At 31.6% G+C, this 26112-nt stretch overlaps 2 protein-coding genes across 4 annotated transcripts; both read left to right on the plus strand.

Moving 5' to 3' along the window:
- On the plus strand, positions 1 to 13155 carry LOC117681040 (chromosome partition protein Smc). Of its 2 annotated transcripts, none has more exons than XM_066074793.1 (8): positions 1 to 101; positions 3121 to 3459; positions 4485 to 4972; positions 5178 to 5384; positions 8155 to 8324; positions 8959 to 9099; positions 9196 to 9358; positions 12073 to 13155. In XM_066074793.1, exons 2-8 carry the CDS (start codon positions 3185 to 3187, stop codon positions 12270 to 12272), a joined length of 1644 nt encoding a protein of 547 aa, XP_065930865.1. In that variant the 5' UTR covers positions 1 to 101; positions 3121 to 3184; the 3' UTR covers positions 12273 to 13155. The 2 variants fall into 2 exon arrangements, with proteins under 2 accessions (XP_065930865.1, XP_065930866.1); XM_066074794.1 differs by lacking the exon at positions 1 to 101 and adding an exon at positions 2712 to 2995.
- A 3749-nt stretch (positions 13156 to 16904) lies between these two features.
- Positions 16905 to 25170, plus strand: LOC117681041 (myosin heavy chain, clone 203-like). 2 transcript variants are annotated; one of them, XM_066074795.1, is made up of 8 exons: positions 16905 to 17164; positions 18293 to 18588; positions 19203 to 19567; positions 21211 to 21852; positions 23105 to 23277; positions 24102 to 24254; positions 24362 to 24524; positions 24657 to 25170. In XM_066074795.1, the coding sequence occupies exons 2-8, from the start codon at positions 18344 to 18346 to the stop codon at positions 24842 to 24844; spliced, it is 1929 nt and encodes a 642-aa protein (XP_065930867.1). In that variant the 5' UTR covers positions 16905 to 17164; positions 18293 to 18343; the 3' UTR covers positions 24845 to 25170. The 2 variants fall into 2 exon arrangements, with proteins under 2 accessions (XP_065930867.1, XP_065930869.1); XM_066074797.1 differs by having other exon boundaries at positions 16906 to 17164; positions 24114 to 24254; positions 24657 to 25169.
- Positions 25171 to 26112: the final 942 nt, after the last annotated feature.

Here is a 26112-nt window from a genome sequence, read left to right on the forward strand (position 1 = left end):
TATCGAAGTACGCATAGAATTTAAATCGAAAGTAGAAAAAGGACTTTCCCATGGAGACTTAATCTGGTAGACTTAACCTGATCGGCACAATTATTCATAAGGTGTGTTGTACGTAATGAATTGAAACATAACAATAACGTAAATAACAGAGATTGGCAACTCCGCCATTTGCGTGTTTTGTTGTTGAAATATGTTACGGGAACAACCTTACTTTGAGAACTACAAAAACAGTAAATTGATATATTCAAATATTGATCTTAAAGGGGCATGGTCACGATTTTGGTCAAAAATTATTATTTTTCCGATTTTAATGTTTACAATGCTTCAGTTAGGCATTTCTAATAGGCAACCAAAATTTGAGTGTCATTCGTTGAGTTATAAGCGATTTACAGAGCTTAAAATTCTTTGCCATGTAAAACAAAACCTTTGTTTACATTATGAGTGTTGAAGTGAAAATTCCAGTTTTAGATAAAAAATGAATGTGCTAAACGTTACGAACTGTTAATCTATGATTTAAATGAATAAAAAGATAGACAAATCAGCTTGAAAAATACTTTTAATTGGTATATTGACTCTATGTAAACAAAACAGGGCACAAGCCTTGTTTACATGACAAAGAATTGTGAGCTCAGTATATTTCTTATAACTCCATGAATGACTCTCAAATTTTATTTGATCATTGAAAATGCCTTTTTAAAGCATTGATCATGAAAATAATAAAATCAGAAAATTAGAATTTGGCCAAATTCGTGACCATGCCCCATTAAGGTGGCTCACTACACCGTGAAATATTTTCTCAGATCAGCAAAAAATTACTTGATTATGATAGATATCATAATGGATAAGAAGTATATACATTGTAAGTCTAATAGGCAAAAAAATGTGGAATTTTGGATTAAAAATTACATTTTCAAAAATTTAATAATTCAGTAAACATGAACGAAAGCTCCAGGCGGATTCGAACTCATGATCTGCAGTTCAGAAGTCCAATACATTAATCACTGAGCTACGACGATATACAACCCAATCGAACGATATAAACAGTTTAACAAAACAATTAAATTGCCATCTTGTGACGTAGTGTCTTAAAATGTATAAGTGTAGGTGTAGTGAGGTACCTTAAACCCAAAGTATATTGTTTTTATGAAAATTGTGCATAGGATTTAGAAGTTTTTTGAAACATTAAATTAAAAAATAGGATTAATATATAGAAAATATATAGGCCAGCTATAAAACTTTGGTAAAATCTTAGACAATGGGTAGCCAACTGCCACCTGAAACTCTTCTTTTAATATTTTTTATAAGACACAATCTCATGAAAATATAATAATTAGAATATTTTGATAATAGGATTTAGCAGTTTTTATTTCGATATATTTGTTTAATAGAAAAACATACTGATTTGAACTGGGAATACTTTACAATAAGGACAGCGAGATTTCAATCAGTTGCCAATCTCTTTTATTTATGTCTCTGGTGGCAGTCATTCTGTCACATTTAAATCACAACTGAGGTTATCATTTGTAAATATTACCAACATTGTGTTCAAAATCGTAGAGTGCATTTAACTAGCTGCAAAACTTTTGCTCCCCTGTATAAAAAAAAAAAGATTTTGTGATTGCAGAGATCTGCCACCACACGTCAGATAATGATGTTGTCGACTTGTCAGATGTTTATGTGGACTTGTCAGCTAATAATCATTTTGACTAAAAATTCAATGTTTTGTTGTCAAAGCGCGTTAGTGCCACTAACTGCCATATTTACTTGTCTTCATAATATCTGACAAGTCGACATAAAGATCTGACAAGTTAACATAACTATCTGACAGGTGGTGGCAGAAGTAAGACACCATACAGATGAGATTTTAAATGGTTGTTTGTTTATAACACACGGCCTCATCAAAGTATAATTTATAGCTGCAAGTCTGAAGCTCTTAGACCACTAAAAATACCAGTTGACATGCTGTAGAGCAAAAGTATTTCATATACAAAAACAACTATCAATTTACGGCACACAAAAACTTACCTATTTGTTTGTATTTGCTTGATAAGCTTATATAATTTCCTAATAGTAATCAGTCATCCTGTACAAATAGTTGATACCAAAACATTCCTCAGACATAATTTTAATTGACACTGAAATGTCATTATTTTACATGACTTCAAAATTCTTTTAAATAACATCCCCAGCCCTGAAAAGAGAAATAATGGGGTTTGTTTACATGTAAAAATGTTTCAAATGGCCTGTGACCTTTATATACTTAACTTGTGAATTAAACATATTCTTTACTCTCTGAGGTTGGATAGCATGGTTGAAAGTAGGTCTGAGGCAAGTAAAGTAATGGCATAAGTAGTAAATTGCCTGAAAAATGTTAAAGTATTATGTATTTACACAGAAATGTAATACTATTACGAAATGAATTTGAGGCTATATGATTAGTAAAAAACTAGGGTAGGTTTTTGCGAGCTGTAAATTGTAAGTTTTTTGTGTTTAAAGCACTAGATATGAAGATTCTATCATTACGTTGACAACATAATTGACAATAAATGTGATTTATAAATATAAAATGGCAATATCTCCTTCTCCTTACACTGAGAAATCTCAACACTCAATTGTCCAGGCACCCTGTAGTGATCAGTCTGTCTTTCCTTCCATCTGAGATCACTTGTCTGGAGCATATTTTTTTTCTCTTTGTCTCCACAGAGTGCCTTTGGTTAAAGGGTGTACAGTAACTTTGAACAAAGTTTCTAGGTCAAAGGTCTACACCATGGCAGAAATATGTGAAAAAGCCTTGTCCGGATCTTATATTCCCTTCCCTCAGTCCAACCAGGCTTGTACTTCACCAACAGAATATGTGCCTTTGGTCAAAGGATGTACAGTTACCTTGAGTTTTAGACTAAACATTATTTCCCATTGGCTTAATCTTGCTCATAAACCCCAAATATGCCTGTTGGTATTAATTTTCTATGCCAACCTGAAAATTTTTAAGTCATAGGTCAGTGTCAAAGCAAAATCTGAAGTGCTTTTATTCTATTTTCCATTATTAAAGGGGACCCTTTGAGATGGTCCACATCTCAATGATGTCTACCCGATAGTTCAAAATATTTTGCTCTGTTTCAGCCAACATGCAGTTCTTAAGGGACTGAAGTAAACACAACACTAAACCTTTTTAAAGAAATTGAAGATGTCAAAAAGAAGAGGAAAGACACATGATCGGGAAAGTACTAAAGGTGACATTCCAGATACATGTATATCTGATGAAATTCCAGAAATATCTGATGATGACTCTCCAGGGACTATGAGGAAAGAAGACCCTGGCTACCTGGCTCCTTTATCTACAGAATCAAAATCTTGGACACAAAAATTTATGCTTAAATTAACACAGGAAATAAAAGCCAATCCATTTTGGAATGATCTGAAGTTTTGGATCCTGATAGGAACTTTTCTTGCTTTTCAATTGTATGTACTGGTACAGAACTTTCTCATTTTTAAGGTTGCTCACTGCATCATGAAATATCATAAAATAATTTCTCAAATCAGCAGAAAATTACTTGATTATGATAGATAGCCATATATATATATATATATACTGTTAAAGCAAAAATATTCATTGAGGATTTAATTTCCTTAATTCCTTTGGCAGTATAAATCAACAAAATTAAATCCATGACAAATTATTTAAACCAAGTATTAATGATTACAAAGATATTACGATATGACAATATTAAATGCTAACGAAATTCTCTGGTATTAAAACAACGAAGTTTTAACCCAACGAAAATATGTGTTTCTACAGTATATAGTTTTATTTCTTTGTATAAAAGGACATATTTTCATAGATTATTAAATCATAATATATATATATCCTTTATTTCTTTTTCCTTTAAAAAAAATGTCTCCTCACAACAAATTTTATTTATATGCTTACCTAAGCTGAAAGCTCATGCAAGTAAGCTGTTTTGATCACTGTTTTTTAGATATGTGTGTGTCCCTCTATCTGTCCTAAATAAGCTAAATTAAACAATCTATTTTTGATTTCTTCTTCAGATTTACTCATTTAACTTTAATAAACCTTAGCACTTCCATTCAAGAATGAGGCTAGCTGTTGAGAAGGGAGATAACTAAAAAAGAATGAAAATGTTATGGGTCAACCATTAATATTTCAAAAATCTTCTCAAGAATTTAATAATCTGTCAAAAATTTTACAGACTAAAGCTAGCTTCTTGAATTTTGTTGAAATCATGACCCCAGGAAAACCTGATGGGGTTCTAAGTTTATTATGAAAATAGATAGAAAACGTACAACTCTTAATTAAATACTTCTTGAAGGGCGATAACTCTAAAGATAAAAAATTATGCAATCTATAATTTATAGATCGGGTGAAAAAAACCCAAAAACAAATTCAACGTCCTTGGCTAGTAGAGATTTAGGACCTTTACCTTAAATCACATTGTACATGTACTTTAAATTTACTTAATTTTCAGAATGACAGTTGCATATTTTATAAATTCAATGGAGAACAAGATCACAAATTTGAAATCCTGCCAAAAAAGAATTGCAAATTCAGACAAATCTTTATCCTGTTCAGACTGTATGTGCATTGCTACGGATGGATTTTCTTCAAAAGAGTTTGAAGATGTCATTGAGAATCAAAAGAAAGATAGAAAAAAATATCAGGAATTGGAAAAAGCAAATGTTGATTTGCTAAGTCAGTTGTCAAAATATCAGGAACAAGTAGCAGAGTTTAAAGAAACGATATCAGAGTTTAAAACAAAGTGCAGTGATGATCATGTTACTAAACTTTTTGGTATAAACTGGAAGAAGGAAAAAGATATTTTTACCAAAGAAATTGAGAAGGCAGAGACATCATATAAAGTTTCACTGGATGAAGTTCAAAGCAATGTCGAAAAAAATTCTCAAAATGTTTTCTCTCAAATAGAAAAACAACGCAAGGAAATCACTGAATTTAAAGGTATTTGCTTTTAACATTGATCTTTTCAGGGGCCTATTATGTTATGCATTTTAACAGAAGATAATGTTAGAATTAATTAAGTAAAATTCTTTGCATATTAGTGCACTTTGCACTTTGAGGGGGAAAATATAATCTTTTAAGAATTATGATGTTTTATTAAAAAGAGTTAATTATATTAACACAAGTAATTCTTTTTTGATTTAAGAAAAAATTCAGCCAGTAGATGATTTGAAAGCACAGTTTGAAGAAAAAATGGATAAAGTCAATGATGAATTAAACAATTTGTTAGATAAATACCAGTCATTGGAAAAAAAGCAAAAATTTGAAGAAGAGAGAATTAATTCTACTGAAAAGAAACTTGGTGGGGTAGAAAGACAACAAAATTACGTCTTCAAAGAAATCAATGACATTCGTAAGTATCAACATCAGCATGCATGATACGTTGAATATTTGTTATGAGAAATAATGATTGGATTGTTTCAAATAATATTTCTCAAAAATGGTAGACATTGCCAGTTTAATACATTTCATTTGATAATATACAGTTATTGACTGGGTATGAGGGCAACATATGATTTGTTGGACCTAAAGACACAAATGTCGCCGAAGGCCAAAGACAGAGGAAAACATTTCATACAAGTCTGATTTGAAATGGCAAACAGCCATTTATGTTGCGAAGCCCTTTGGCAATTTCAAATCCTAAAGACCTGTTGAATTGAATTCGCATTCTTTTTGCTAGACTTTTTGTTACTAAAAACTATATAGAAGAATATTTATAATGGCATATTAACTATTCTGTTTACTTGAAAGTGACCCGATCTGCAGACAGAGTCACATTTTGCATAAAAAAAATAGAATCAAGTTAAAAGAAGTGTCCTTTATATTCACGGGCATTGGAACAGGGACAGCAGAGCTGGTGGTAACCATCCCAATACCTTTGCCAAATAAAATGTACATCAAATTTGTAATGGTGATATATGCTCAATGGAGTGGCTAAAGTAATCATGGCTACTTCTGACCAATGGAACAGCTTAAAGTGTATTGAAGTAAACTATTCTGTTTATACACGTGATAGCTTTCAAAAAGCTTGCCAGACTGAACAAAATTATTCCATGGAAGCATGAATGTATCAATTTGGATATTTTATAAGAAATGGATTTAAATTTTCGCTGCTGATCATTTATTCATCAAAGGAGCTTGCAGATTTAGGAAGTAACTTCAGTCTTTTTTCATCGTGCATGTACATGTATGCAACTTGAAATTACATGTAAATTATTTCATTATTATGCCCCCCTTCGACCCCCCTTCGAAGAAGGGAGGGCATATTGCTTTGCTGCTGTCTGTCAGTTTGTCAGTCTGTCGTTCGGTCGGTCCACCAACAGTTTCAGTTCATTTTCTTCGCAGAGGATGAACATATTGAAATTAAATTTGGTATACAGGTTTATCATGATAATATCTAGGTTAAATTTGATATTGGGTATGATCAGGCTATTTTCGACAGAGTTATGGCCCTTGGACATAGAAAAATTTCAGTTATTTGCAGTTTCCGCTCATTTTCTTTGCAGAGGATGAATATATTGAAATGAAATTTAGTGTACAGGTTTATCATGATAATATCTAGCTTTAGTTTGATATTGGGTACGATCAAGATATTTCTGACAGAGTTATGGTTCTTGGATGTAGAAAAATTCCAGTTATTTGCAGTTTCCACTGATTTTCGTCGCAGAGGATGAACATATTGAAATGAAATTTAGTATACAGGTTCATCATGATAATATCTAGGTCAAGTTCGATATTGGATACGCTTGAGCAAATTTTCGACAGAGTTATGGCTCTTGGACGTAGAAAAATTCCAGTTATTTGCAGTTTCTGTTCATTTTCTTCGCAGAGGATGAACATATTGAATGAAATTTAGTATACAGGTTCATCATGATAATATCTAGGTCAAGTTTGATATTGGTATCGCTCGAGCAATTTTGACAGAGTTATGGCTCTTGGATGTAGAAAAATTCTAGTTATTTGCAGTTTCCGCTCATATTGATAAGAAATTTAGTATACACAGACAGGTTTATCTAATTAATATCTAGGTCAAGTTTGATTTAGGGTATGATAAAGCAATTTTCTAAAGAGTTATGCCCCTTGGACTTAAAAAAAATTCCAGTTATTTGCAGTTTACGTTCATTTTCTTTGTGGATGTTTCCAAGGGAGGGGGGCATACGTGTTTCACAAACATCTGTTGTTTCAAATTATTTTAGGAATGTATCAAATTATTGCATGTAAGCTTGAAAACGGAAGATAAAACAGTCAAATTTAGATTGTATTAGTTTAAATAATAATAGATATTTTTAAGCTTTTGAGTCAATATGATCCCAATTCTCATGATCCCAATTTGGACTTGAACACTAATTGGCATGCAAAAACTATGAATGAGACATAATGGTGCAAAGTCCTGCTTTACTTTCCACGCAACAGCTGAGATTTCAATCTGATGGTTTGAATGAACTCATCAATTGGCGTAGATCCATGGGGAAGATGGGGGTCAAATGAATTTTTTTGGCATTTGTTTTTAACAACTTCATATTATATACTTTGGATCGAATGTTATCGAATTAACATACATACTTGACTAGTAATTGTTTAATGTACACTTAGTAAGTCACCCATGTGCTTTTCAGGATGAATGAAATTGCCCAATTGATAAAAAATTTGGTCAGACCATGTTTGGCGTTAGTTCTCCCGGTAAATATTCAAGCTAAATGAATATATATTTGTTTTTATCCAAACTGATGATTCTTTGTTAATGATGATAATCCAACACCAATTACACCAATAGCTCACTGTTACTTATTACATCCATTTAACATTTTCATCAATTGTGAATTTAAATATTGGCACATTAAACATGCATCGGTTTATTTTTTTAATGAAAAATCTTGATATTGCTTGCTCCCATTGCCAGACTGTTTTGAGAAGGCAACTTTGAAACTTTAGATATGCCTGATGCATGATGTCAGGCAGCAAACACAACATGACTTGCATGTGATGACTAAAGTATAGTTAATCGGCTAACCAATAGATGTGACTGGAGAATAATCAGGGTTCTTAGTTTGCTGCAATTTTTTTTTCTGTAAAGAAATCTTTAGTATTGAAACCAAATGTTTCCTCTTATTTTTTTTTTTTAGATTTATACATTATCCTGTTCCTTGTTGTGGTGGTGATTGCTGTCATCTTTGCATCCCAAAAACTACTGCTTTATAGACAACCTTCTCATACAGCTGAAAGAACAGTCTACCCGGTAGAGGCAATGTCGATGAGGTCAGGTCCAAACCAGAGAGTAGGAGGACAGGAAGTGGTATGAGTGTTCTATCACTTTGTCAGATAACTCTGCTGTTTTCAGATTCTTGAAAAAAGATAGTGTTATTTAACATAGAGTTTTTAATGTACAAAACAAGTTTGATACAAGTAGCTACTGAGTTTTTCACTTGAGTCGACCCAGGTTGACCCAATTTGTTTTTATTTTATCAACAGTTTTCAGTAAATGTCAAATATCGTAAGTTTTTAGAAACTCCAATATCAATTATTATCTTTTTTTCTGATCAATAACAGTAGAAAACATCTTCACGATTTAAATAATCAAATTAAGATTAGATCGTTTGATCATGCAATCACATAAGGTCTCACTTAACACAATAAGTAACATTTTAGATATCCAGTTATATTCTTGATAGCAAGTTTTGCTAGTGGTTCAAATCTAGCTGGCAGATTGCCAGTGTGCATCTGCTTGACTATATCTAATAGGTCATTCAGTTGTGACAATCTAATGGGTTCCTCTAGATCCTTGTGTAGCATTTTACAAGAAGAAATCCAAAGATAAGATTTTAATCAGATTGAATTTTGGGCAGATTGTTGATACCCGGTATATAGTTTATAGTTAATTGATCATGTTGAACCTAGTACTTACTATTGATAATATGTGCTCCTTTCAGTCTCGCGCTGAACTTCTTGCAAAAGTTTCTAGCAAAAAATTGGAGAAAGGGATTGGTATTATAAGCTTTCACTCCTCTACTCAGGAGTTCCATCAGAACCTTTTGAGAGTAGTTCCTAAACCCCATTCTCTGCCTATGCAGGTAATGAAATAGATATTTTACATGTTTGTTCGGTGGATTTTCAATGCTAATTTTTTTCAAATTAAACTGTTCTTTGAAAATAATTACGTTTTACAGACCTATCTGATTGAAAAACAAGAGGATTTACTGAAAGTAAAGCCATACAAGGTAACCATTGTTTTTGTGGACTTCAACGAAAGAAACATTATTCTGGAAAATCCTGACACTGAGGTTGGAGATTGTAGGAGACTAACAACAGAGATTTTTCTTTCGAGTAAATGTAAGTCTTCAGTATAACTATCTTGAACTAAGACTGATTCTCAACTTACCATACCAAAAGTATTAGGTGTCTATCTGACCTTTTGTCTATCATCAGGATCTGTAAATTTTTCTGTCTATTCAACTTTTTCTTCAGAACCACAAAGGACTATATATGGTATGGGCCTAAAATGGCCCCCTAAAAGGAATATCATTATTTTACTGTAATTCTTTGTTTTCTTTGTACAGATATATATGTCGTGTTTTAACTTAATGTTCATTTTGATTCAAGTGCCCACAATTTAGAAATACGGCATTGTAAAGACAGCCTGTCCCCGCTATTTTTGCATTTTAGCATAAAAAAGCTTGTTTTCAAGAAGTTTTTCTTTCAGGAAACATAGAGCGCATGCTTGAACCAACACATTATTTTAATCAGAGATGAATCTAGCCAAGACTAATAAGTGACAAATATTTTGTCCTGGTTCAAGCATGCGCTCTATATTTCCCATTCGTAAAAAGATGTGAAAAATGTCAATTTCGACTGATTTTGATTGAATGTTTGAAATAGCGTCACTTCTGACGTCATATACTGCAAGTGAGTGCAAATAAATCAAACAAATAAGTGAAAAATATATTTTATATGAACTCTTCTAAATTATAACATAACATTTTATTGTAACCGAAATACTTTAAAAAATGGTGAATTATGGGGGCCAAATTCAACTCTTATCATATATAGTTCTTTCAACCAAACTTGGCAGAAAACATCTATTGATGAAAAGTTGTATTTGTGAAAATAGACTTTTGTTACCATATTGTCAAGTGCATTTGGAATTAAATTTAATTAGAAAATATGTGCTTGAAATTAATGAGAGAGTATCCAAGTGTCTCCAGAGTCAGTACACTCTTTGTTAATTCATATAAGGTATAACATTTTTCCCTAAAAAAAACCCCTATTATAATTAAGAAGATAACTGACATACTAATGGTACAAGAACAAGCATGCTACAATTTGTATTATTTGAATGCAAACATCATGCTGTTGTTTACATGTAAGTTTGAGACCAGTAATAATTAAAGTTGTATTTGAGGCAAGATAGTATAGATAGGGATGCAAATAAGAAAAATAAATTACTCATTATTCAAATGAGGTATTGGTCTCTTGTTATTTACTCATTATTCAAGTGAGGTATGTGCCTCTTGTTATTATAATTGCTTTGCTATAGTTAGGTGTTGGCTCACCAAGATGAAGGCAGGGAGAGCTTTTGGTATACCCTTGGTGTTGGGGTCCTGTTAATTTTTTTTAAGCAAGCTCTTATATAAGTTATTACTGGTTCTAACGTTACCAGACTCGCATGGATGGTGCATCTGGGCATACTTAAGGACTAAATAGAATTGGATGCTTAATCTGAGTCATGAACTTCAGATGCTGGAGGAGGTAAGTTTTTTGGAGCAGGTTAAAGTTTTTGGAACAGGTGCCCTTTGATGGCGGCATATGTAAATTATTGCTGGACCAGGTTCTTTCTTCACAAAACATAGTTACATGGATGGTACATCTTATGATACTGATCAACCTGGGGCTTCAATGCTGAATCTGAGCCTTAGGTTTTGGATGCTTGAGGAAATTTTGGTTTTTGGAGAAGGTTAAAGTCTTTGATGACCATATCTTAGTTATAACTGGTCTTATTTCAGGGAATGTGGATGGATGATGCATCTTGTAATACTAATGTTCTTGACAGGCTTGGATTCTAAATCTTACACAGTTTAGGATGCTGATGCTAAAGTTTTTGGAGTAGGTCACATATCATGGAAAACTTATTCAAACTTGCATGGTTGATTTATCTATGTGAACGAATTAAAGATCTAGCATAAAATACAGACAGTGATCTTGATTGGTTTAAGATTTTAGAGCAACTCAAAGTGTATTAGAATCTTGGAGATGGTTACATATTGAAGTAAATCCTGATTATACCCCATTCAGATGTGTACAGTTTATGATATAAATCTGATCTTGATTATAAAGGATGTTAAGAAAACGTGGTCCTTCAGACTCCTTCCTCAATTCAAAATTGCTTTATAGATGTGATTGTTGATATATTATAATATCTTATAATTATAATACATCATATTTAGTTATTTAAGGAATGAATTTAATCTAATTTTTAACTATGTTATATGATTTAACACAATTTGGGCAGTTTTGGCTTTTTTAACCACAAAGCGATTTATAAAAAAAGCGTAAACTGTCCCAACTTATGTTATACTTGTATAACATAGTTTGAAATTAAATTTATTCCTTATGATTTAATTTTCTACTACTAAAATCAGAAGAAATTTACATTTTCCAGTGCCTTTGCCTGTGATAACACTACGTATTGATTTTGTACTATATAACCCATAACTTCAAATGACGCCAAATTGAGGCGCCAGTGGGGTTTGCTTATTTATATTTAAATATTTAATCGTACGATGGCTTAAAATTATATAAATATAAGTAATAAGGAATCATTCTTAGAATTTTATGAGGTGATAATTTCAGTTGGGGGTGATCAAATATATCCCAAAGCCCTTCGGGCTTTATTGGATCTGATCATGCCCCAACCAAAATTATCACCTCATAATACTCAAAGAATGATTATACCTCATTTGGGTCAGCTCTGTTTTCTTTGATTATAGTGTACATACTAGTGTTTTTTTGGTGATAAATTAAAATAAAGCATACTTTTGTTTGTTTAGGTGATGTGTTTGTGGTTTACTGCAAAGATAGAGACTCCCAGTCTCTGCCACCAAATCAACTTTACAACACCAAGCTGCATTCAGTTAAACAGCAGCCAATACTGTCCAAACTGAGTAAAGAAAACAGAGTGTTCTCTGTTAATAAAGCTTTACTTCCCCAACAAGCACAGCTTTTGGAGAACTGTTTCAAACTACTGTAAATTTGCTAATTGTGCTGTGGATTAAAAAAAATATAAATAATAATTTTGATTATTGTGATTTTGTGTTGGGAATTTTTTTTATTCATATCATGTTGATTTTTATGATGAAAGTTATTTTTGGATGGAGGACTGCACCAAGTATAAAAGTAGCTTATAATGTTGTGACCAGGAAATAATTTTTTTTAATGTAATAAATAAATATTTCACCAAGATCTTATTCATATTGCTTTTGAAACTTATGATTAATTTTTTCCTTTTCTGTAAAAATAGTTTGTGGGTAATCAAAGCTCCATATAGGTTATTATACAATCATTAAAAGGGCATGGTCACGATTTTGGTCAAATTTTATTTTTCTGTTTTTATTATTTACAATGCTTTATATATGCATTTCTAATGATAAAAAAAAATTTGGGTGCCCGTCGATGAATTTTAAGCAAGTTACAGGGCTCACAATTCTTCGTCATGTAAACAAGGCTAGTGCCCTGTTTTTGTTTACATAGGTTCAATATACCAGTAAAAATCTTTTCCAAGATGATTTGTCTGTACTCTTATTCATTTTAAGCATAAATAAACAGTTCCTAACAATCAACATATTCATTTCAGGTTCAAAACTGGAATGTTCACTTCAACATTCAAAATGTAAACAAAAGCTTTGTTTACATAGCGTGGGATGGTAAGCTCTGTAACTCGCTTCTAACTCAACAAATGAGACTCAAATTTTGGTTGATTACTTAAAATGCCTTACTGAAACATTATAAACATTTAAATTGAAAAAATAATTTTTGACCAAAATCGTGACCATGCCCCTTTAAATGAATTCTAATTGATACAATTTCTTTAGAAGTTTGATACTTTGAAATAAATGCAGAGAATAACTTGCTGATATGTGCGTAATTTTTTTCCCAACAGTAACCAACTATTTTGCTTCAAAATGGTCCAAACTTATGGAATATGCTTTTCAAAAATGACATTGTACAGTTTGGCTTCAAAGCTTCAAACTCATAATTACATAATAAAAGGAAGCTGTATAACAAGTTGCCAGGGGTAAAATGTTTTTGATTCGTCCGTCAGTCAGTGACCCCTAACCAATAATGGGGCCCCAAGAGGGGTTCAAAGTTTAACATAGATATATTTAGGGAAAATGTTTAAAAATCTTCTTTAGAACTACAATGCATAAATTTGTGTTATTAATCGTCAATATGTTTACTCTATTTAACGCGACATCTAGAAATCACGTGACATGGCAATAAAATTTCATATTCCCCTGTCATCGTCATATTTTTCATCATTTCCTACCGCTTTGAGTTTTCATTCTATGCTTTTGAAAAATTCCGATGATGAGCATACGATGTAATTGAATGATTAATTTCGTTAGAAATCGTTTTAAAATCCTTTTCATATCAGAAACCTGTCATAGAAAGAAACTGGTAAACATTAACTACGTTATTGCTTTACTAGAATTGAAAAACGATTACTTAGAAACCGATGTATTATATAAATAGTGCCTGTTTGGGAGGGTAACAGTTGAAATTGACACCAATTGAGGGGTGTCAATTTCAACTGTTATCCTCCCAAACAGACACTATTTATTTTGTTATACTGAATGTCTTAATTTTAAGAAAATTTTACTGCTTTAATATAGGAATAACGTGAATTCTACAGCGAACCGTATGCGCATAATTTTCGCGCATGTAACATTTTTTAATGTTACCCGTTGCTAAGTGCGTTGCTAACGCTGAGGGTAATAGAAAATATTATCAACTGCGTCTTAACCAATCAGATTTCAGTATTTAACATGAAAGTATAACAATCTAAATTATCACCTGTCGTTCGATATAAATTATGAGGGAAATATGAAGATTTATTCCTCCATGAAAAATCATATTTCCCGGGGCAAAATATGTTTTTTTATTAGATATAAATCTTCATATTTCCGTCACAATTATGCTAAGAAATATATGATATTGCTATGCAAGCATACTAAGATAGTGTTAAACCCTGACTCCCTAAACAATACTGGGGCCTCGAGAGGGTTCACGGTTCAATATAGAAATGTACGTGTATTAGGAAAATGTTTTAAAAAAACAAACCAATACTACAATTTGTGATATGTAATTTTTTTCAAACCGTGACCCCCCAGGCTAATACTGGAACCCTAAGAGAGTTTAAAGTTCAGTATATATAAAGAGATACAGGGAAAATGTTTTAAAATCTTTTTTTAAGAAACACAGTGCTAAGCTTAGTTACATTAAGTGAACTTTGTAAGCATCCTCATATCCTTATCTCATAATATCAAGGTCACAGCAACCCCTTTCATTTTTATACCCCCCGCAAACAAAGTTTGGGGGGTATATAGGAATCACCCTGTCCGTCTGTCTGTGCAATCGTGTCCGGTCCATATCTTTCTTATGGAGAAACATTGGAAGTTCTTACTTCACACAAAGATTGCTGATGACCTAAGGGTGTGTCATGACCTTGACCCAAGGTCATTCAGGCAAGGTCAAGGTCACTGGCAGAAAAAATGCAAAATTCGTGTCCAGTCCATATCTTTCTTATGGAGAAACATTGGAGGTTCTTACTTCACACAAAGATTGCTTATGACCTAAGGGTGTGTCATGACCATCACGTAAGGTCATTCAGGCAAGGTCAAGGTCACTGGCAGAAAAAATGCAAAATTCGTGTCCGGTCCATATCTTTCTTATAGAGAAACATTGACATTGGAAGATCCTACTTCGCACAAAGATTGCTTATGACCTAAGGGTGTGTAATGACCTTGACCCAAGGTCATTCGTGCAAGTTCAAGGTCACTGGCAGAAAAAATCCAAAATTTGTGTCCGGTCCATATCTTTCTTATGGAGAAATATTGGAAGTTTTTACTTCACACAAAGATTGCTTATGACTTTAGGGTGTGTCATGACCTTGACCCAAGGTCATTTGTGCAAGGTCAAGGTCACTGGCAGAAAAAATGCAAAATTCGTGTCCGGTCCATATCTTCCTTATGGAGAAGCATTGAATGTTCTTACTTCACATAAATATTGCTTATGACGTTAGGGTGTGTCTTGACCTTGACCCAAGGTCAATTGAGGAAGTTCAAGGTCATTGTTTCGAAAATGCTAAATTTTGTCTGTGCCATTTCTTGTATTAATGGAAATATTAGAAGCTAAAATTTGACACAAAGCTTGCTCTTCTCAGGCCATATAAAATTATTTTTAGATTTTCATCCCCATTTCTCTGAAAATGGCCTGCCCCGATGAAATTTTTATTTGGTAAAAAAATGTGTGGAAAAAAAATTTCGGAAAAAAATCGGGCTCAGTATACCAATAATTCAAAATAATTTAATTCTGGTTGTAACGCGGCATTTGATTGGATAGAAAAATTAAGTTTAATTTGTATAACCTGGTTTGCACGTCACAAGACACGTCACAATGCACTAACGTCAAAAACGTACTAATCCGCTTGACGTTACGTTTGAATTTTGAACAGATTAATATCATTTCTAAAAGTAAACGGACTCAATTTGTACAGCAAATTACAGAAAATTAAATTATAAGAAATGAACTCAATAGCTACCCAAGTTATACGAGTATAACCTGGGTTGGAGCAATTTACGCTTTTTTTATAATCCGCTTCGCGGATTATAAAGCGTAAATTGCCCCAACCCAGGTTATACTCGTATAACTTGGGTAGACATTGAGTTCATTTCTTAAATGTTTAAATATTAAATGGCTGCTTGACATGTGGATTCCGTTTGATTCGTGTTTGATTTGAGTCATAGTTGTTAAAGGAAGGATGCAAATGTCCTCATGCATCACTGAACGGTTAACTTAAAATAAAATGGAATTAAAGGATAGATATTGGTTTGTTTACTCCTATTAGCATAAACAGTTTTAAAAAATAGAGCAGTTGTTATTTATAGAAAATGGTCAGTGAAATAGATTCATCCAATATTTTCTATAATAGCAAAAATACACGCGTTATGATTTTTTCTTAGCGGGGGGTATCAGTTGTGAGCTTGCTCACAGTACCTCTAGTTCTAATTATTTTAAGTTCATTTTAGAACTTCGTTATCTTTAATACGTTAAGGCATATGATAATAATTTAATTCTGGTTGTAACGCGGCATTTGATTGGATAGAAAAATTTAGTTAAATTTGTATAACCTGGTTTGCACGTCACAAGACGCGTCACAATGCACCAACGTACTAATTCACTTGACGTTACGTTTGAATTTTGAACATATTTATATCATTTTTAAAAGTAAAACGGACTCAATTTGTACAGCAAATTCCAGAAAATTAAATTATAAGGAATGAACTCAATGTCTACCCAAGTTATACTCGTATAACCTGGGTTGGGGCAATTTACGCTTTATAATCCGCTTATAAAGCGTAAATTGCCCCAACCCAGGTTATACGAGTATAACTTGGGTAGACATTGAGTTCATTTCTTAAATAAAACTGGTCAGCTGATGCATCTTAGATCTTAGGATATCATGTCAAAAAAGTAGGCTTCTTTCGCATATGTTTAATGTCTTATCAAATCTTGGAATATATTTACGATTTTTACGACATTTTTATAATTAAACATTTCGAAATAGAATGATACAAGAACTATTGTTAAGGTGAGCAATGTGGCCCATGGGGGTCTTGTTAGATAAATATTCAAATTTATTTGCACTAAGACAAAGCCCGAGAATAAGTGTAATAGGAGTTCAGATCATTTTATAAAATTTACAAGGAAAATCACTCGACAACTGATAATCAGGTGTGCAGTGATAGCCAGATATTGAGAGACCCAAATTTAGAGATATGAATGTAGGCCTGCTGAGACGGAGAAGAAATACTTCCCCGTGATCTTCAAAATTTGTGTATATCTTTAACTTAAAAACCGAAGGTAGGTTATATTTTTTTTATATATATAATTCATAATAATTTATCGTTCACTTGTTCTTGTTTTAGAAAACGTGACTTAAAATTGGTTGCAAGTCATATGGTATGTAATTACTATAAGGAGCAAAAATCAAAAAGGTTACCTAGTATGCGCGAATGTTTAATCTTATCATCAAACCTTTATGTTGGTGATAAGAAAGATAAAGGCCAACGTCTTTATTTTTGCACTATATTCAATAATGTGCACGCAAACCTTTACTATGACCTTGATTTTTTTTTTATATTGGAGGAGTATCTAGTCTTGTCGAATAATAATTGTTAAATTTTAGAATAAACAAAACAGATTTTGGACCAAATATATGTGACCGCAAATATTTCTTTAAAAATGAATGAATCAAGAATACAATCATTCATTAAAAATTTAAAATATACTCTTCAATCATGCATGAAATGTGAATATACAGGTATCAGACGTTCATATGTACGTTCATGCCGGGATGGTAACATTTTCGAATCTCATTGACAAGAATTCAAGAGTAATAATCCAAGAATTGTATTCCGATTTATTATTGCAAAAAGATGTTCAATGAAACGCATCAATTTTATTATTTCATTATCTTTTTTTTATTTCTGCAACAAAGGGTTAAAAAATAGAATGAAGATGTTCCTCTTTATATGGTTAAAGTAGGCTAGTTTTGTATGAAAACGAAAAGAAAAGAAATCGTTTGCATTTTTGTAATAAATGTAAAGATTGAAACAAAGATAAGAAATACATGTATATGGTAAAAGTTTCTTTTTTTTATATTAACATGTCTGCAATCATCTTGCAATTGTGTAATACAAAAACAGTACTAACTATTTCTTTGAATTTAAAAAATGGGGTTCTTAATTTTTTTTTCTTTTGATGGGTATTTTTACTGTACAATTAATATATTTTCTAAAAAGAGTTTTGTATAAAAACATTTTACGGGAATTCATAACTATGAATAACTTTAAGTTAATTTATTCAAATAATTGTTGGTGCGTATTATTTCCTTAATTTCAACTCGAAATCGGTTGATCATACTTAACAAGGGTATATAGCAGCATTCGCACACTTTCACAATTCAATCCCTACCAATTGTTTTTGTAGAGTACTCCTTGATAATATCAAGTGACATTTTAACGTCGTAGAAGTTTGGAGATGAGGGGAAACAGAGGGAAATCTAGAAGTAGCAGCTCTGTACCAAATGAATCCAAGAAAAGTCCAACGACTTCCACTCATAAAAATAGCCCTGACGACTGGTCTTCTTCAGCCCCAAAATCAGAGGCTTCGACAGAAAACAAATCTCAACGAATAGACATAAAACCTCTGGGAAAACTACCTGACGGATTTCTAAATGAGCAGAAGTTTTATATCCAATTGGTAGTCTTACTGGTTTTGCAACTGTATGTATTCACATCTATCTATCTATCTATCTATCTATCTATCTATCTATCTATCATGAATATATCTCTTTATTTTAACTAAAGGTAAATCTAAACTAAAGCTTGTTTAAAAGCAACTAATTTGTCTTCGGATACAACTGTAAGTCAGACAGGACCGACTTTATGCCATGCATGATATATATACATGTTCTAGCGATTCATGCAAAATGTGTCAGTCCTTCATAGGAAAAAGGCATTTGCATATGCTAGAAAACTTTTGACTTGAAAGGGAAATGGCCATGAAGTAAAAACTGTCAAATAGTTTTTCTTTCAATGCTTCACATATATGTTTATAATAGTTACCTAACATTCAAAACTCAAGTTATGAGCGAGATAAAGAGCTCAAAATGGTTTGTACAAGTTTAAGATTTTTGAGAGAAGTCACAATGTCGACAAAAAAGCAAACGCACACAACAAACAAGACACGTTTAAGCCATTTTGGTAAATAAAAGTAAACATGTAGTGACCTTGGAATGACCATGCATGGGAGCCGCGTAGCATCTAATCGACTTGTGTGAGGATAGCATGAATCCCTGCAGAACCCTAGGATTTACATCTTATCATTTGTTTTTCAGAATAACAGTTCCGATAGTAAATCTTTTAATGAAAAGCGACAACGTGGAAAAATGTATTGAAACTGTTGAAAGGAAACTTTATCCTAGACAAGAGAAATTCTTCGAATTAGATAAAAAGTTTACTGTGACAGAAAACAAATTGTCAGAGCTGGAAAAACTGCTCCACGAGAACTATTTCACTGGACTGTTAGATAAGGAATGGGAGAAGAGGAAAGTATTATTGACAAAAGAATTAGAAAAGAAACACGCTATTTTGAATGATATTGTGGATAACGAGCTGAAAAACGTTTATGAAAAGATCACAGATGTATTTCAACAGATTACCACTCATAAAAAAGAATTTGATGATAAACTCAACGAGAGAGGTAATTCATTTATAAAATGTGACTAAATACGTTGTGAGGTTACTCGCAATTAACTTTGCTTAAAAAACTGTATAAGCTTACTTATTTCATATTACATATAACTTTACATCATGTCAATGAGCTTTGATTGCTATATTTTGTTCGACATCATAATAAGAATTTTTTAGCCGAAGAGCGACTACAATAGATTGCATATAGCAATGACAAAGCCTATTGATATGGTGTACTTTCTGTAACTACCATTATGACTCCAGACCAATGACAAATTGTCTCACATTCCAGGAGTTAATCAAAGATTAGCAAAGTAATATAGAATTGGAAGGAATAAAATCTTCTGAATAACATTTTAACAATTTTTGATATTGTAATACATGAAAGTGTCCTGATAAAGTAAAAATGCTATATTGTTAAAACCATTTTCAATCTATAGTCCTTTGAAGTAGTGCATCGTTTTACATGTACAGTGTATATAGGAACAAACTTAGTGGAGGTAAAACTTTTCAACAATTTCCTCTTTAAAATATCAATCTTGCAATAAGTGATATAAAATATCATCATGATAATGTGTAGTGTAAAGTTTATCGATTGAGTCCCATGTGTTGCAATAAGTGATATATAATATCATCATGATAATGTGTAGTGTAAAGTTTATCGATTGAGTCCCATGTGTTGCAATAAGTGATATATAATATCACCATGATAATGTGTAGTGTAAAGTTTATCGATTGAGTCCCATGTGTTGGTATTTGATATATAATATCATCATGATAATGTGTAGTGTAAAGTTTATCGATTGAGTCCCATGTGTTGGTATTTGATATATAATATCATCATGATAATGTGTAGTGTAAAGTTTATCGATTGAGTCCCATGTGTTGGCATTTGATATATAATATCATCATGATAATGTGTAGTGTAAAGTGTATCGATTGAGTCCCATGTGTTGGCATTTGATATATAATATCATCATGATAATGTGTCGTGTAAAGTTTATCGATTGAGTCCCATGTGTTGGCATTTGATATAAGAGAGGTGGATGGTCTCAGCTATGTATAAAGAAATGCATGTAGGAACATTTTCAAATTTTAATGATAAAATGTATTATATTTAAAAGCTAACGACAGAATTGATGGTTAATTAGACGAACACACAGGCTCTTTGATATCTCTTTCATAATGTGCTTATAAAAACGGGATCAAAAGAAAAAAAGGCTATTCATATTTGAAACAAATATTGATGCATCACTTAATGGTAAACCTGAAAAACAATAGTACCCGGTATTTACGGTAAATTTCATGTGATAAGAGGGGATGTAACTTTTGTATAAAATGGCAAAATTACTTTATACAGTACTATTCAATTGAATTATATTACCGCTAATGAAGTATTACTTGATGCGTTGTCGATTGATGATCTGATATTGTACACTCCCGCAGCTGTGCCATTTGGAGTTCTATAATTAAAAAAATTGCCCCTTCTTTTGTTGATCATATGTAAAAATCTTAGAAAATATCCACCTTATACTAAATGTCAAATATATTTATGATATACTTACTTATTTGATTACCAGTAAACATACATGTATATGTTATCGGAAATAAGTATATCTAATGAATTAAAATGTGTTTTCTCAATTCTTTTAGAGGTACTTTTGAAAGGCAATATGGAAGTCACACTTGAGGAGGAAATAAAAAATGTAACTCAAAAAATGAAAAATAAACATTCAAATTTGACTAAAATAGTCGAAGATATAGAATACAGACTTGCTGAAGTTAAAGAGCAGATGGAATCTTTCTCGGTCGACATGAGAAGTGCAATGGAAACAATTTATAAGGAAGTTAAAGGAAAGCAATCAGAAATGGAGACGAAAATAAAATTGAATGAAGGTACTCTTGAAATAGTAAATGAAAGGATGTATTGTTTCTCCAACAAAACTAAAGTATTAAGGAGGGAGACAGAAAGATTGGATGCGAGTTCTTCAAAACTTAACAGAAAAATGAAATCTAATGAAAAGAAAATTATTGAAATCAATAGACAATTATATTTTAACTCCAAAAAAGTTAACGACCAAATAAAACATTTGGAGAATAATACAGAAGAGAGACTAGATGGAGTAGATGGGATGTTCAATGTTACCAACGAGAGACTAGATGGAGTAGATGGAATGTTCAATGCTACCAACGAGAGACTAGATGAAGTAGATGGTATGTTCAATGCTACCAACGAGAGACTAGATGGAGTAGACAGGCTGTTCAATGTTTTCACCTCTGATCTTTACGACATTAGTAAGTTTTGACTCAACAAGTAAACAATATGCTATTACGTATTCGTTTTCCCAGTTTGAGATATTGAGAAACTTTGAATAATTGATACCTACTTTGTTTTACTGGTATGCGAGATTAAATTGATAAAAGGTTACAGGGAACACATGGTTTTTGATTTTAAAACAAATGTGTTCATTGCAGGGTTTCTTATTTCAAAGGAGGGCTATAACTTGTTTTTTGGGGTTTTTTAAAAATAATTTCTTTTAAATTCCTCCATTTATACTTCCTTTTTTGGTTGGGTTATATTTATTCTTCCATCAATAAAATATGATGTATTTTGAATTTATAAACCATTTGGTTTGTTGTTGTGTTTTTTAAAAGAAACGAAATTCCTTCTGTGCTGTTTTCCCTTATAACTTTTTATGTTTTTTTTAATCGAGCTTAATTAACTGTCTCTAAAGGATATTTTGATGATACTTCTTAAATAAGTATATACCTATACATCGAAGATTTTAAGATTTAAAAAAATCCCCATGCGTTTTCCATTTTAATTATGAATGTGTGAAAATTTTCAACTTGTTTCTTCTTTTTTTTTTTATTTCAAATATTATTTAAAAATATGTTTTGATAAATAATAACAAAGTTTATTTATTTACAAAAATAATTTTTATATAGAATATTAAGTCTTATTGAACTGTAATATATGCTATACTTAATGGTCTATCAACAAATGTCTTTGTAAAATATCTTTTCATTGCCAATATTTTAAAACCGTCATTCATTATTTTCTTAATATAACTTTAAAAAAATCTTGTTCCCATACCTTTATTTTATTATACTCATTTATATTTAATTTTCCTCTTGTTATTGTTTTACAAATATTAATTAAAACAATTAAAGTCTATATGGTGTATTGGCCATTATTATCCAGCTGCATACTTCAGTTTGATTGATGGTGTCTTTTTTCTCACGCGAATTTTTTAATATGCGTTATACTTATTACCTATACACTTTTTTGTTTAACAAATACATGTTAAGACACTTTGAGTGCCGAGTATTTTTTGTTTTGTGATACTAGAACTTTTGTTTGTTTGTTGGGTTTTTGTGTGTGTTGAAACCACGACTAATTTTCAATTTAAGTCAAGTTACGGTATTATTTATCAAAAGCAATAATAAGAAACCATGTTAATAGATAAGTTTAGTCCAATGTTAGAATGCTGAAAACTGTATATTAATTGTTCTTTTTTATATATCCTGCTGATTTTAAACTTAGGTTTATACATTGTTGTGTTGCTATTTGCGGTGGTATTTGCTGTTTTCCTTGCTGCCTATGAAAAATTGGTATCAAAACAACTTCGGACTGTTGATAGTGCAGCGCCTGCAGAAGTTACGAAAGGCCACATGTTGGAGTCTGGACGAAACAAAAGATTAAAGAAAGAAGATACGGTATAAAAATTGTATTTTATACATGAACACCAACAACGTATAGCAGAATAGCTGCATCACAATTCTAGTTTAAGCAGATATATTTTCAAAATGTTGCAACACTTTAAAGAAGCAGCTTACTAGTATTTTACAGAACATATATTCAATTCAAACAGAAAAATAATTTCTATGGTATCAGTATAAAAAAAGAGTACAGCTCTTAGCTAGCCTAGTTGCTATTATAAATGTGCAAACTTCATTAATCATTACCTTTTTTTATCAAAACATCATTAGACTACTACATATATTCTAACATTAAAAATGATCTATTGTTTTGATTTCTTTTTTATATTTTGACATCCGATCTTCTTCGTTTGTGACATTGATAGTAGCAATTTAACTCGAATTTTTCTAAGCTCATTGTCAAACGAATAATACATTGATGTCAATTACTAACGAATTACTGAAAGCTTGTATTTAGAAGCAATAGTTAGACTGATAAGTTCATTCTAACAGCTATAATCCAACTTTATTTGCATGTTTTCAAAGAAATAAAATACATTATATGTTAAAACAAATAAGAATAAGGGGAATTTGTCATATCATATTTATGATCATATTCTTTGATAAGTTTTGGTGTTTAATATAAGGATTTTTACTGCTAACAATTTAACAAAAAGTAAATTATAAAAAAAAAACAAATCAATACAAGGAATGTGTATTGTGTTGATTAAATGTAGAGTGCTAAGGCAAATTATTAAATATATAAATTAAAGGTTTTCAAATAGTAAACTTTAGGAAGTAAAAGGACTTTCCTATAATTGTATTTTTCTCACACTTATCAGTCGGTTATACAGTTTTCCAGTGCTCTTATTGAGAAACTATCACGAAAAAACAAGGAAAAAGGAGTTGGTATTATCAGTTTTAATTCGTCAACTCAAGAAAATCACAAGAGGTCTTTTGAAGCAATTGATATACCCTCATCTTTGCCAGTTCAAGTAAGAGTAGTGAATAAATTGCATTTGTTATTTGATTTCTAAAAAGTTTGCATTTACTGATTTAGTCAATTTTTAAATTTTAATGTTGAATTTCATACATTTTACAGGCCTATGTTATTTTAAAATTAGATGACCTAATGCTCGTGCAACCTTACACGAAAATGTTTATTTTTGTTGACTTCAATGAAAGAAACATTATTCTTGAAAACTCCGAAACTGAAATTGGAGACATCAGGAGACGAACCACTGAAGTCTTACTCGAAGTAGGGTGTAAGTATTTGGATAAAAAAGGAACTTGGAACAGTTGTTATAATTGGCCGTTATTAATATTATGTTTTCTTTAATTTTACTATCAATTTATTTTGGGGGAGCAAAACAAAACTTGCTTACATTTTCTTTCAGGTGATGTCTTTGTCGTCTACTACAGAGATAAAAATTCTAAATTTTTGCCAAAAGAAAACCTTTACAGCACCAGTCTATATTCCATTGAAAAGCAGACAGTACTCTCCAGATTAAGAAGCAGAGGCAGAGTGTTCTCTGTTTATGATACTTTCCATCCTCAGCAAATTCAAATATTGAATACTGCCTAAAATGACAACCATCTTCATGGGAAAAAAAATCAAGATTCAAAATATAATGAAATTTAAATTTTACTTGATTTACATTCATCTACCTTATTCTAAAAGAAACAAAACACAAAGATACTTTTAGGGGCCAATGATTTTTTATGTGTAATGTTTTCAATATTTGTGATTTTTAAAACAAAAACAAATTAAATCAAAGTAATAATTCTGCATGGTTTTTATGTTCTTTTCTTTGATAAAGCAACACTCAAGAAATGTTATTATGGGAAAACCTTGGATCACTTATTGTCTTTAATCTGTGGATGTAAATTTATACAATTATACAACGATAATAATGAGGATGTCTGTAGAGGTTGTTTTCAAAGACATTGTGTTTCTTTCTGTAATAAAATAATTGTATACATTTTATTTATTTACTCATCTACTAATTGCAACATTGTCAATAGACACTGTCAACAGAAATTGTCAATAGACAAATAATAGCGGAAAATGTGGTGAGACATAATTTACCGACAGCCACTAAGATTAATTCGAAATCTTCTTCATATTCACTATACGGCTATATTTGTTACATGTATTTCCCCTCCCTTATAAAAAAATGAAAACCTTGATTTTTGCCCCATGGGAGGGAATTCAACAAAATACATTTAAGGACAGGACATTATCAAAAAAAATAACAATGTAAATAGTTTATCTCCCACGATTGTAATAGTACAGAAGAAAATATTTCTGAATCAATTCATATTCATTATGTAGCTATATTGACCAAGGAACTCAACCCCTGGTACAGGGGTCGTGAATTTCACAATTTTGGTAAAAGGCTTCGTGGACATCATAACCATGTATGCAGTTTTTCTCAAATATATATATATGAAAGAAGAGAAGAAGATTTTATACATCTAATACATGTTCGCTATAAGGCCATATTGGGCGAGCCCGGGGACCCAATCTTTCTAATCAATGGACCATAAATGTCACTATTTAGGTAGAGGCATTCATGGACATCATAACCATGCAGCCACTTTTTCTGAAATATGTACGGGAGAATTGGTTGAAGAATATGTAATTATACATTTTCACTATATTGTCATATTGACCTACCCTATGGCTTCAATCTTTTTCCGAGGCGTCTTGTATTTCACATTTAAGGTAAAGGGCTTATGAATATCATAACATTGCACATAGTTTATTACCCACTTGTAAGCGTTGAAGTGAAAAAGAATAAAAAAAAAAGATTTATTTCACCATACATATCACTTGAATTTTAGATTAGA

This window comes from Magallana gigas, chromosome 2, assembly GCF_963853765.1.
Source record: "Magallana gigas chromosome 2, xbMagGiga1.1, whole genome shotgun sequence".
Taxonomy (NCBI): domain Eukaryota; kingdom Metazoa; phylum Mollusca; class Bivalvia; order Ostreida; family Ostreidae; genus Magallana; species Magallana gigas.